The sequence below is a fragment of the Megachile rotundata genome, chromosome 3 (assembly GCF_050947335.1).
Source record: "Megachile rotundata isolate GNS110a chromosome 3, iyMegRotu1, whole genome shotgun sequence".
Taxonomy (NCBI): domain Eukaryota; kingdom Metazoa; phylum Arthropoda; class Insecta; order Hymenoptera; family Megachilidae; genus Megachile; species Megachile rotundata.
The window spans coordinates 12,946,827-12,961,457 of record NC_134985.1 but is presented as its reverse complement, the minus strand read 5'-3'; the positions used below and the strand labels follow the sequence as shown (position 1 = coordinate 12,961,457).

Below are 14,631 nucleotides of genomic sequence, written 5' to 3'. Positions count from 1 at the left end.
ATAATAAAGTTAATTAGATCAATAAAATCAGTATTAATTGAATTTCTTCGAAAATGCAACAGGTGGTGCCATCTCTTTGGTGAACAGGATGATGTGTACACATTTGGATCTATAGTTTAATTAGTTCCCATTTTCTACCGTTAGAGGACAGCACATAAGACGAAAATGCATTTAAATTTTAAGTAAATATTTTGTGGATTGTAAAATGCATTTTTTTTTCAAGTTTTGAATATTAAATTTCAGGTTTACTTTTTTGTGACGTTTTCCAATGTGTAGATGCCATGAAATTTGGAAATTATTAAATAGAGAGGCACCGTTTGGGCATTTGGAAGTTTGGAGATATGGATGTTTAGAAATACAACAATTTAAGAATATGTTAATATAAGAAATATAATTTTTAGAAATTTCAGAATATACTATTGAAGACATGAAAATTGAATAACATAATGATTTAGAAATACAAATCACTGAAAACATAGAAATTGAAAATATAAAGATTTGAAGAGATTTAAAATTAAGAAAAATAGTAGAATTAAAAAAGTGTTAAATTATTCCAACCTCTCAAGATTAACAAATCCCAAAAATGAGAAAATTAAAGGAATTAATAAGAACAATTATCGAATAACCATGAACATATTTCATACATTTATATTAATTTATTCGTCTTACGATACAAGACAAATCGTACATACGTTTCTGGTGATTGTAAAAGGTTGAAAAAAGCAAATAGAGTTCGATTGGATTCGATGCACGAGATATATCGAGGATCGGACAGACGACATTTCAAGAGATCGTTTCTTTTGTTCTCTTCGTTTTCTTTTCTATTCACTTTCACGTTGTTATTTTCATTATCTTTTTTTTTTGTAACATAATATTCATTTTCGAAGGCGGGTGAAATACAAAGGTGTGTTTGTCGATTATCGCCAAACTGCTTGCGCTTTTAACATTCCTTCCAACGTGTACGTCCGTGTAGATGTGTGTACGTATGTGTATACTTTGTAGACGCAAATGAGACGCGTGTGAATACCGGGTGCAATAGAAAAATTGACGAGTGTGCGTTTTGTCATTCATTCATAGATTTCGTTCTTTACTTTGGTCGCCAATGTTGATTGAAGCCAATCACATCTCTGCTTGCAATTCTTATCTATCATACTAATTTAGGACTTTTTGATTAGAAATGGGATCGAGTTCATTATGCATTCATGTGTTCGGTTTAAAAGTTTTGTTTTGTGGGATTCGAGTGGTTGTAAGGTGTTATGGTTTTTTAGAGATGGGGTTAAGTGAAATATTGTTGAGGGAGAATAGAATTTCATTGAGGGAGGGTTTTGAGATCTGGAATTTTGGATTTGGAGATTTTGTGATTTTGGGATATGGGGATTTTGGGATTTGGAGATTTTGTGATTTGTAGATTTTAGGACTTGAGGATTTGTGGATTTTAGGATTTGTGGATCTTAGGATTTGTGGATCTTAGGATTTATGGATCTTAGGATTTGTGGATTTTAGGATTTGTGGATCTTAGGATTTGTGGATCTTAGGATTTGTGGATCTTAGGATTTGTGGATCTTAGGATTTGTGGATCTTAGGATTTGTGGATCTTAGGATTTGTGGATCTTAGGATTTGTGGATCTTAGGATTTATGGATCTTAGGATTTGTGGATTTTAGGATTTGGGAATTTGAAAATTGGAGAATTTAGGGATTTGGCAATTTCAGAACTTGAGAATCTGGAAATTTGGATATTTGTGAAATTGAGGACCTGGAAATTTGAGATCTTAAAAATCAAACTCTCAAGAATTTGAGAATTTTCAAATTACAAAAATTTCAAACCTATTTTCAGATTACTCGCCAGATTAATTCAAATCCCTATATCCCCAAATTTAAAAAACTCCATATTTCAAAGTTTTTCAAACTTTTCCACATATTCAAATTTCCACATTCTCGATCTCCCAAATCTCCAACTCCCCAGCTTACTCAATTCTTTATCCTCAAAATTGAAAATTTTCAAATTCCCAGTTCAGAAATTTCTTTAACTTCAAACTCTGTAATAATATCCCTAATAAAAGTTTGTACAAGTATTCATTTTCAAACTTACCTATAAATAAACACATTTAATCTTTTTGATTATTGAGCTTTCAAGTTTATCAAAGTACCGAATTAATAAAATTATGCAGTTAGAATGAAATCAGAATGCAATGTACTTAGATCCCATCTCTCCTCAAAATCCACACCAAAAAAACAACACACACAATCTCTTTCGACTATTCAAGTTTATCGACGCGTTCTTTGCTACTCGTCCACTTTCTTGAAATTGATTCGATCGCTACGTGTCGAGAGATCGATTAAAGCTCTAGAACGATTCAGATTGTACGAGCAAGAAATTAAACACACCGAATCCCCAGAAACACCAGGGGATACTTTCATCACCTTTACATTTTTAAATTACGTAATTCGATTAATTTTCATTCTCCGACGCATGCAAACAAAACGAACGATAACGTCGTTCATCTACGAACTCATTTTTCTGTATCTTTGATTTCATATCTTTTGTATGCCGTTTCGATGGACTCCTTTTTAGTAAAGGTCGATCGAAATCCGTCGTGCAAACTGCGAAATAGGATCGAGACAAGAAGAAAGTATCGTTGTGTGGTCAGAAAATTGGGAAACGCTTTGTCGGAAAGATAGAAAGAGACTTTAGCCAATGACGAGTAAGAAAAATATCGTATATCGACTCTCTGGAATTGATCTGTGGTCGTCGAAGCGATGCGAATCGGCGATGAATCTCGTATACACGGTGTAATGCAATATATTGTACAGTACAGACTCTTACTTTCACATCAGAAAACAACTATAAACTAAACAACACAATTTTTTACTATCTCAAAAATTAGAATAAGAGAATTATCTTACAATTCTTCAGAAACATTTGTACAAAAATTATTCTAAATTAAAACACCACAAATAAAATAGAATATAATAATTAACAAAACACTTATTTTTAACTACTCATGCAAGTAATATTAACAACAGAGTTTAATAATTTATATAACATAAAAAATTTTCTTCTCTATTTTCAATTTATTTTCTCATGCAAAAGTATCTTTCTACTTGACTACACGAGTCACCTTTCATGTACTCTCTCCATTTTTTACATGCATGTGCATATGTATATGTGTATTTTATATTTCTTTGGTGGAATAGTAACTATTTTCATTTGGTTGCAATCGGACGTTTAAACGATCTTCGTGCGCCATTTTGAGAAAAAATTTTGCGAGAAGACTTCCGGTGTCATGGCCGTTTAGCATTGCTTCGAGTTTCGACGGTCTCGACGATAGTTTTTTTTTAAACATTTATCCTTAGATACATCACGCTGACAGATTTAAACCATTTTCTTTATTTTTGTTTCTTCTGTTCTCCTCGTGATTTTTGTTCACACAAAAATAGTTCTGAGTACATAATGACTTACATTAATATTCGAGCAACATGATATTTAAGCTTGTGTTCGTTTACAATCATGTTACACATGTTGTTCTTGCGAACGGTAAATTATTTATTTTAAATTATAGAAATATGAATTTTATTTATTTAACATGGATTACTTTTTTGCGTAATGAATAAAGTAGTTGAGTAAAACGTGCAATTGTGATGTTTTGTTTGAAAAGAAAATATTTAGATAACAATTTTTTTAATTTACTTCATTTCATATTCGGTTTATTGCAAAATTGTTGCTTCAAACAAATTTTTGAGTACAATTTATTAAATTTAATTCACATGGTATATTTTATTTAATTTCGTTTGCTACAAAAATTAATTATTTTCAGTATTTATTTATTAAGTATCCAATTACTTAATACTTTATTAAATTTATATTACTTCATATATTTTATTTGATCTTCTTTTCAGTTATTAATTTTTAATGCTCCGTTAACAAAAGATTCGTGACAAAATTATCCACATTGAATAAACAAAATTTATATTTATATTATTTAAAACAAATGTAACGATAATAAAATTAGAACATCATTTTGAGTACATCAATACGCGAATCTAAATATCGTGGTGTTCGAATATTAATGCAAGGCAACGTTCTTTTTCCTCAGTTAAACGCTTCACGATTCTGTACTGTTTAATAAATATTCCCGCTTGCTGACTTTCCTTAGTTAATTTCCTTAGTTACCAACACCGATTATATTCAACACGATTTACACTGAGAAAGGTCTGGCGAATTTCAGGACGAACGCGGAACAGAGTCGACGAGCTCTCCGCGGATTAAATCTTTTTATCTGCTTCGTTTCGTTTGTATTTATCGATGAAGAGAGTCAACACGGTGTTAATGTATCACGAACAAAGCTGATTTATTTCCGCGGTGCTCTGCTGGTCGTGGACCCGTTTTACGTCGATGCGAATCGTTGTTTTTGCTTCTTCACGAAATCGAGGGCCACTTTGTCGCCGACTCTCGTCTCCAGAATTTGAAGAATCGGGTGATCTGGGAATAAAAACAAAATTCATGCTGGATACAGTTGGTCACTGTCATTAAATTACATATTTCAATCATTTATTTATGTTACAATTACAATTTAATTTAATTTAAATAACAGTTGAAGACAATAGTACAAAAGGTGTTATATAAAATTTTGTTAAAAATCAATTTTTACTGTAATTTGATATATGCTGCTGTATACTGACAGAATTTCTTACATTATAGTATAATTGATATAAAAATTTAATTGCATTGTTAATACTTTCATCTTTGATTTGGGAACTTTGTTATTGTTATAACAACTTATTATTTATTATTAACATATACTGTTATTATTATAACAACTTCGAATTTTCAAAAGATAATACTGTTTAATACTATTATTAATTACAGTCTAATAATATGACAGTATTAAAGCTATAAGTGTAGTAATATATTATTATATTAAAACTATTTTGACAATTATTGCAATAAAATAAAGTTGGTCAGTCAATCTCTATTTTATTATTTTAAGTCAATAAAAAGCTGCAACATCCCGTAATCTATTAAATCCAGAAGTTTCACTGTACTTGCATTATGGTATAACAAGATTTTCTCAAAATGCATTTACTGAACACCATTTCACCGGCAGAAAAATCGTATTATAACAAAGTTTCCCACAAATTTAATTACCGTTTCCTCCCTTTCCGAGAAGAGGATAACTGTATATATTTTTTTCCTCATAACAGTATACATTATTCAAATCATTTCACGTTCCATAAACTCATTTCTTCTTCCATTGAAGAGAAATAAATGGAGGGAGATATCGCTTAGTTATACTTACTTCGATTCTTTTGCTGCATAAGAGGCAGCTCGGTGTGTTTGAGGCCATGGAAATTGTCTATGCTTGCATTTGTGTCTGCCACACCGGGTATGGTGCTTAAACCCAAGAATGCTTCGCCAGCGAAGTCATCCGCCGTAAGGACATCTCGGTCCATTACCGTAAAAAGCACCATGGCGTCAGGACTCCGGCATTGCTCGACGTTCACCGAGCTACAAACAGAATTTAATATGTATCAGCATTTGTAATTTTTACGAGTAAATTTTCCGTACATTATAACAGAATACATGATACATATGAACAAGATACGTATGAACAAGATACGTATGAAGAAGATACGTATGAAGAAGATACGTGTGAACAAGATACGTGTGAACAAGATACGTATGAACAATATACGTATGAATAAGATACGTATGAACAAGATACGTATGAAGAAGATACGTATGAAGAAGATACGTATGAAGAAGATACGTATGAACAAGATACGTATGAACAAGATACGTATGAACAAGATACGTATGAACAAGATACGTATGAAGAAGATACGTATGAAGAAGATACGTATGAACATGATACGTATGAACATGCTACATATACAGATGTAACATGATACATATGAACAGAAGAAATTATAGTGAATATATGTATAGTGAACTTCTGTTTATACACATGTGGTCACAGTGTTTCATATTTTTAAATATTTGCAAAGGGTTGCTCTAATTGTAAATAGAAAGAGTGATGTTACATCTGATTACAGATCAGATAGGTCCTTGAAACATAGTTGTGGATCAGCTATTAAGATCAATATGAACAGTGGTGATCAGCTATTTAAAGTCAGTAAATAGAACAGTGGTGATCAGCTACTTGAAATCAGTAAATAGAAAGGTGGTGATTAGCTATTTGAAATCAGTAAATAGAACAGTAGTGATCAGCTACTGAAATCAGTAAATAGAACTGTGGTGATCAGCTATTTAAGATCAATAAGAACAGTGATGTTCAGTTATTTAACATTAATAAGTTGATTCTACTATTACAAATATGAAATTGTAGCAGCTTGATAACATCAACCACACTTGTTGAATTTTAACAAGACCTGAATAATCACATTATGAAAGATTTATACATAATTCTAAATAGTTTTAACATTTTAATTGCAACATCAACAATGAAATGAATTATTGCAAGAACTTGATAGTCATTTTATGAAAAATGAGTTTACACAAAATTCTAAATGGTTCTATTGACATTTTGATTACATCAACATTTACTGAATTATTGCAAGAGCTTGACAGTCATTTTATGAAAGATGAGTTGATGATTTTTTACTAGAAGATGTTAATGAAAACTATTTAATGACTAGTTAATGAAAAGAACGGTTTTATGTTAGACTTGTTACTAACAATTCGAAACACTCGTCGAACATAGGATTCAGAGTTTTCTTCTTCACATTGGTCCGCTGCTCGGCGCAGTGTTCGAACACTCTTCGTGGCAACAATTCGATGATGACGAATGGATCACTGAAACCATTCGGATCTAATGGTATCACGTCCCTGGCATTTATAACTTCAACGCACAGAGAGTCGTGATTTAGGTACGCTCTCACTGTTAATACACCGTACTCGGAAGCCACGGTGTTCAATTGGTCCTGTAAAAAGTTTCGTGTTACAATTTCACATCAACATGTATCGTAACTATTATATCAAACAGAAAATTACTATTCTCCGTAAATTAAGTAAATTTTTAAGTATTATAATTTCAACTACAGTTCCAATGCATTATAACTGAAATAATGATAATAATAATGACAATAATCACAAGTTATTTGACAATAAAAAGTTAGCTAAATTATTTTACAATTTATCAAAACGCAAAAATATTTAATTAAAGGACTTATATAATTGATAATTGAGAAACTATAAGACAGATATTGATGTTTAATGAAAACCTGAAGTCGTTGTCGATAAAATCGATCGATCAAGAACGTCGTGTCCATTTTATGGTACTGCAGTCGTTCTTCGACGTTCAAAAAGCTTTGACAGTGAAGCGTGTCGTATGGTAAACCCTTTTCGTCTGCGTGGAAGAATTTGATCAACAAATCCAGTGCCTCGTGGAGCCTTTCATAAAACATTGCTGGTTTATCCTAAAACAGGCGGAAACACATTTACATGCAATATTTTACAATTACAGAATTTTTATTTAATCATGTCAAGACAATTTGTTTATTACATTTGATTGACACTACATTGAATGCTAATTCAATTGTAGGAGCAATTTAATATTGACTTAATTGTATGGTCAATTTACTAGTTTTATTAATTCAATTGTATGTTGATGGCTATCTTAATTTGATTGTGTGTCAAATATAATGTTAATTATATTCAATTGTATACTAAATTAAACTTTAATTTTGATATAAATGTATGGCAAATTTAAATTAATGCGATGTCAATTTTATGTCAAATTTAGTGTTAATATTAATTTAAATGTAAAGCAAATATAGCATTAATTTACAAATTTAAATAAAAAATACGTTTCATACAATATCGATAATAAAATTCATAACATACAATATCAATAATAAAATTTTTTGCATAAAGAAACCGTTAATAAAAATATTGTTTAACAAAGAAAAAAAATAAATAGAATATAGTTTAATATTTTGCATACATCGAGAGAACTGTTTGCAAATATAAATTTTCGTAATAGTGTTAAATATATAATTGTTTTATACTTTGTGTATGATATTTGAAATTAATGTTTCAGTTTACTTACACCCGCGTTGCCATCCATCTGGTTGCTAAGTTCTCCAAGTACCACTTCCCAAATATCTTGAAGCACTCGATTAAAGTTGACCGCAAGCAGAGCTGAATTTAACGCCACTAAATGAACATCCAAATATTCCAACAATGGTGCGATTGCTTCAGAAGTAGGCAAACTATCCGGTGACCAAGCTAGATGAAACATTGCCTTCTTCAGTGGTGGTCTCATCTGCGATTCAAATTTATGTAATATTATTAACATTGGAAACGGTATTTGATTTACGTTTATTTTTGAATGGAAAAATGAAGTGGCAGGGTAAATAAATAATGGGTGAAAGATATAGTGGGAATTTGAAGATTTGGAGTTTTGCGGATTTAGCTTTTTTTCCTCCATTACATGTAACATTGTTACAACTCCATAATTTTCAAAATTATATAAAATTAGTATAATTTATTAAAGTCACGATAATTAACCGAAAACTGTCATTATTTTTATGTACATATAAAATGAAATTATCTTGTAACTAAACCTCATAATTAATTCATAATCGTTTTACTAAAATGTTGCTATAAATAATATGTATTTCCGAATGTTACCAACCTTGGTACCAATTCTCGAAACAATCTGATTAATGAAGAGCAACATTTGTCCAGGGGTTTGTTCTAACGGTGACGTCAAAGCGGTTCTCCACTGCATACGAGCAGAATCACCAGCCTGACATTCCAAAGCTGTCAAAAGCTTTTCAACGTGCAATTCCTCCCCTAAATCCAGAAGCCATCTTCGCACATATTCCAGCCCATTAATAGCCACACACATCTGTGGAATTGTTCGAGATCATAATGTTGTTAATCGAACGAGATTTGACGCAGTTAGATTGTTGGAAATCGATCTCTCTTGCTAAAGAAGATACTTTATGGACAACTTGATTATTTTGTTACTTGTTTAATACTATTCTTTGTTTATATTATTTGTTTCATATGAAATGATAAATAATTATGGGACTGTTTATAACAATTAGAATAACCTATTACATAATTTTAAGTAAGTTATATATAAAGTTAGAGATTAATACTATGCCAATCTTAATGTAGTATGTTATATTAAACTTAAAATAATTTTAAATTAAAGTTACTTTGTCTATAAAAAGAAACGACTGTAACTATTTTTACATTTTTTAAAATAAATGTTTAATATTATAGTAATGAATATATATTCAAGTAGATATATATTTGATAATAAAAATATATTTTAATAATCATATTTTTAGTAATTTTAACAATAACGAATATCTTTAATAATAAATATATGTTTAAACAATAATAATGAATATATATAATGAAAAATTCATATTTGAATAATAATAATACACGTATTTAGTAATAAATATATAAATAAAATAATAGTAATAAATATGTATTTAAATATTAACAAACATTTCAATAAGAATTATATATTGAATAATAGTAATATTAATTTGTACGTGCAGTACAGAAATGTACTAATATTTAAGCAGCTTTCTAACTCTAATACTGCGCTGCAAGTTTCGCCAAGCAGGGTGCAGCGTTCAAGCGAATTTCGGAAAGAATAAAGTTTATTTATTTTGTTTTTTTATAAAATGCATATTTCGATTTCGCTACAACTAATTTGCGAAGCAGTGTTGTGTCAAACTAATGCGAAGCGGTCTCTACCTGAGCGATTACCTCGTCTGTTGTCTTATAAGGCGTTTGTTCCTCGTAATATCCACTGTCAGCTAGTTTCTGGTGCGTAATTTCTGCATAGTAAGCTGCTGAACTGCATATCGCCTGTAATTTTAATATGATACTCGAGTATATTGCAAATTACGAACTGTCAATTTTAAATTTTACATTTAAAAAATCATTTTAGTTCAAGTTTGAAAACTGTCAGTAGAACTCATCAATTTTTGATGACGGTATTAATTGATTATATTGATTATATTGATTATAATGATTATATGGATTGTATTGATATTGAAATTTTGTATATTGAAACTATTTGACTGAATAATTCTATACTATAATTTTATAGTATAAAAGCATAAAGTCTAATATACTAAATATACATATACTAAATTATATTGTATACCACATATGTATATTAGTACATAATTATATACTAGGCTATAATTATGTACTAGAACTGTACAATTCTATATTACAAATTTAGTATACATATAATTGTATACTATAAAGTTATTGTACTACAATATAATTACTAAAATATATACTGAATGTGTACTGTACCATATATGTATAGAATTATATACAAAAAAATAATAGAATACATACTGTCATTTATGTATACTATAACTTTAGTATAATAATTAGAGTATATATTATAATTTATATTGAAGAACTCTTTATATTGAACTATAACTTTCTAAACAATCAAATTTTTATAAATTTAAACTATCAAGTTTTCATACTCCTGAGACCTCATTTTGAAAATACTATACATACAACATCCAAGAGTTAATACCTATTGAACATTTTGAGGCCTCTAAATGACTTAAAAAAATAATATCAATTGTATAAGTTTTTTTACCGAGAAATCGATGACCTAAAACATTCAGATTAGTATTAAGAATTTTCAAATTCTTAACCTATTAAATAATTAATTTCCTAAACCTCGTACATATTAAATACTCGTAACGAAAATATAAATTTCAAATCTGTTTTGATAATAAATTAAGTGTATTGAATAATTACTCACATCGACGACTTTCAGGACTAAATTGTACGATCCAGGCAGGTCGGGCCACGCTAGTTTCTTCCAAAATTCCTTAATCTGCAAATAATGTTATACGTATTTTATGTAATTAATATTAGTTTCTGAATCATTCTTTCAAATGGAATAATTAATGATTATATTGATCATATTGATTATAGTACGGTGAAGTGGGGTAAGTGTGTATACAGGCTATTTTTATTACAATATGAGCGAAATTTCTTCATTTAGTATGTTTGTTTCCTTGTTTTGTTTCACTATATCCCCTTTTATATTTCAGCTAAGAGTACTTGTTTGCAGTATAGAGTACTTGCATAATGCAGTAAAAAGCATTTTATAGCAGATTTCTTAATAATTCTGCTCTTGCCCCATTGCACATGAAATAAAGTTTCAAAGTATTTAACTTCAAGTTACGCTCTTAGCCCATTTTCGGGGAAAGTGCAGAGTAGTTGACATTTTAAACAATTTCCTATCAAAATCAAAATGTACAAGGAAAATTAAGGTCCTAGTTAATATTAATTAAATAGTAGTAATTGTGCAAAGCGTTCGATATCGACAGCGTTAAGTATTTACATAGCAGACTGAAAATACTTACGTTCAAATACCAACTTTACAAAAACCAGTCTGCACTTACCCCACTTCACCTTATACAAATAAATATTTTGTATACGCTACCTGATAGAAGCATGCCGTGACATCAATGGCGGAAGTACAATGTTTCACTATGTATTCACCGGTGCATATTCGATCCAGCTCCGCCGATTTTCTTACGCGTTGAATCGCTTTTAGTTTCGCAAGATCCAACCATTTGTCGACAGCTGGTCGGAACCACTCGTAATATTTGCAAATCTCCAAAGTTTTATGATCTGACTGCGGCAGGTTCTCCTTCATGCTAAAAAATATTGCGTCCGTTCCTCAGTTATGATTGCTTTATTGCCGAACTTTGGTAATGCTAGGTTTCTGCTCGTTTCTTTATTCAATTCAACGAACTTCAAATACGTTATTCTTTGCAATGATGTTTTTAATGTACTAAAAAGAATTATTAATCGCTTAGTAAATGTTAGAAGAATAAATGTTACACTCTTTTAAAAATATTGTATATACATAAATGAGTAAGAAAATTGTATATACAGTGTGTCTTTCAAATAGTGTAGGTCCCTGAAATTGGGGGTAGCTGACATCATTCGAAACAAGATTTTATGAAAATAATGTGCATGCGTATTCTAAACTACTTAAATATACATATAACTGAATTATAGCAAGATTTTTAATTTTAAATAATTAATCGCTTGTAGAATAATTATTTTGAAAGAGAGAACTACTAGAACTTCTATTTTGTAATGTTTTTAAATTTTCCTTTAGGATGCTGTCTTTTTTTCATAATAATTAGATGCATGTTGTATAATAAATTGCATGAATTTTTAAAATTTTTGTTCTATACCTTCAAAAATGATCTACTCTACATTTATTCCCAAAAGCTTGCAATTTTACAATAATCATTTTACACAAAATATATCTCACAAGTATTTGTAATATGGTACTAAACCTAAAACAAAATGTCGAAATGTAGAGACTGTAATAAGTGCTACAAACATTATCGTACAGAATTAAAAATTGTTACTAAAAGAGACAAAATTCACAGTTACTATAAATTTTCTATCTGTAAAATCAGAAATTTTAAGAAAGACAAGACTTCCTCATTAAAAATTACAAAATAGAGAAATTTGTATAAATGATAAAATATGAAAAAGTTCTTTTACGAAAATTCGAATAATACTTACGTGACGAAATCTTGCAAAGCCAGATACAATTCAAACATGGGTGTTCCTATTTCCGCCCCTGGTGGTAACACGTACTCGTCGTCTCCATTTTGGCCATGAAGTTGAAGACAGGCCGTTGTGACCCTTGCTCCGAGCTCGTTTTGCATCTATGGAACGGATTTCTTCAGATCAGATATTGATCCAACATACTACTCCTTTACAAGTTTTCTATTTCCACCACTTTTCCAGTTTTCGAGGAGTTTCGCATTGTCAGAAGCTTTCTATTTTATTAACGTTACATGATAGACGCTGACTTTGCAATATTTGTAATCTTTGCATTTATTTGTAAAGAACATAAATCATATTATGATGAGTTCTAAAATAACATACCAATTTATTTTTATTTCAATTTCATCAATTTACATATTAATACATACGTGGAGTTGAAAAAATCAATCGTAATTAATTGTTTTAATGTTATTCAATGGCTTTTGAAATTTGTATGATTTCAATTATCATAGCTGATTGTTATTTGAGTAATCTTCAGATGTAGATTTAAAATAAAACGAAAATATTGTGGAATGACAAACAATTTTTCTTTTGATGAAACTATGTTCGAACATTTTGAATAAATTATTTCAAACAAGTCACCAATTTTGAATTCTGAATAATTTTTTTATTTGACTAACAAAATTAAATGTTATTCACTATTAGAACTATTTTATAATAATTTCATTATTTATTTGTATTGCCTCATTATTTATTTTTTGTACAATTTTTATCGTGTCTTCTAACTGTACTTTATTATATTTTCCTTAATACATTTTCATTTCTTAACATCATTTTCACTCTTCACTTTAATTTGAAAATCAAATTGCTGCTCGTCTAAAAATGAATAATTTCTTCTCGCATATCCTTTCATTAAAAATCTAAATTTGCAGATTATTAAAAAAGTGTCCAACTCCGTTAATAAATAATTTATTATGCAAATGATTTCTACGGTGCGTCGGCCCAGTAATTAATTAAACCGACCGCGAAACTCTACAAAACATTCTGCATATTTTAATCCATCGAATTCGAATACAACGAAAGAGCGAATTAAACGCAACAAGCAAATGGGATTAAAAGAGCTCCCTTCGACGCGTATCGAACATCGTAAATCTGTTAGCGGGGGACGAAAACTTGCGTAAAAGTGGTGGACTCCCTACAGAAAGAAAGATTAATTGGGTAGGGACGTTTAAATTGGCGGTGTGCGAAAAGCACATTGCTAGAGAAGAAAAAAAAAGTCGATCTAGCTTGATATCCTGTGACGTCCCTGAGCGACATATTGAGCTGGAAGTAAATCGAGCTTGTCCCTTTTTGCTCGGCCCCGAATTTTATTGGAAAATCAGCAAGGGTGCCTTTGAATAGATGCTACCTAAACCTCTGAGGTTTCTATCGTTTTGTTCGATACGAAAGATGAAAAGGGGGATTAAATGAAACCGTCCGCTTTTGTGCAAGGTGTTCGTATCTGTTTTTAAATCGTCCAAAGAATGTTTCGCTTAAGTTTTTCCATTCGAAACGTTTGTTACGCATGTGACACGCCTCGCTGCATGATAAAGTAACATAATCATTGTTGAGTGGAGGCTTGAGCAATTTTTTTAAGGTATTTTCTTAAAGTCCTATGTCAATTTTATTGTTTCTATTAGGATAAAAGGAAAATTTTTATTTTGTTACACTTTTATATTTTTGCATTCAAGTATTTCGAATTAATATGTTGGTCAATTTTTGTATTTTTTAATGCTTATATTCTTAAATTTTTGCACTTCCAATGTTTTACTCTGCAATTTGTTTTCAAATTTCTATTTTGAGAGGGCTGTGTTTCAAACTGCTATATTTCCCAATTAGAATGTTTTAGAAAGTCTCTATATTCTCCAATGTGTGTGTCTTTAAATAATTATATGTTCAAAAAGTGTTTGTTGTTATTTTTAAGTGAATGCGTTGACCGCTATGTAATTGACTACTACAGATTTGACCGCCAGATACTTGACCGCCACATATTTGACCGCCATATACTTGACCGCCAGAT

At 30.2% G+C, this 14,631-nt stretch overlaps 1 protein-coding gene across 7 annotated transcripts in view; it reads right to left on the bottom strand.

The window, feature by feature from the left end:
* Nucleotides 1-636: 636 nt before the first annotated feature.
* unc-13-4A (BAI1 associated protein 3) overlaps nucleotides 637-14,631 on the bottom strand; it is a 152,981-nt gene continuing 138,986 nt past the window's right edge. For 5 of the 7 annotated variants that reach the window (XM_076529352.1, XM_076529355.1, XM_076529358.1 and 2 more), the window contains 10 exons: nucleotides 12,585-12,730; nucleotides 11,479-11,695; nucleotides 10,789-10,863; nucleotides 9,747-9,860; nucleotides 8,659-8,874; nucleotides 8,071-8,286; nucleotides 7,244-7,438; nucleotides 6,699-6,943; nucleotides 5,299-5,507; nucleotides 637-4,481 (listed from right to left, as the gene is read on the bottom strand). In XM_076529352.1, coding sequence (XP_076385467.1) covers nucleotides 4,387-4,481; nucleotides 5,299-5,507; nucleotides 6,699-6,943; nucleotides 7,244-7,438; nucleotides 8,071-8,286; nucleotides 8,659-8,874; nucleotides 9,747-9,860; nucleotides 10,789-10,863; nucleotides 11,479-11,695; nucleotides 12,585-12,730 — 1,728 coding nt within the window. In that variant the 3' untranslated portion in view covers nucleotides 637-4,386. The remainder of the gene's footprint in view (nucleotides 4,482-5,298; nucleotides 5,508-6,698; nucleotides 6,944-7,243; nucleotides 7,439-8,070; nucleotides 8,287-8,658; nucleotides 8,875-9,746; nucleotides 9,861-10,788; nucleotides 10,864-11,478; nucleotides 11,696-12,584; nucleotides 12,731-14,631) is intronic. The other 2 variants (XM_076529354.1, XM_076529357.1) reach the window with 1 other exon arrangement.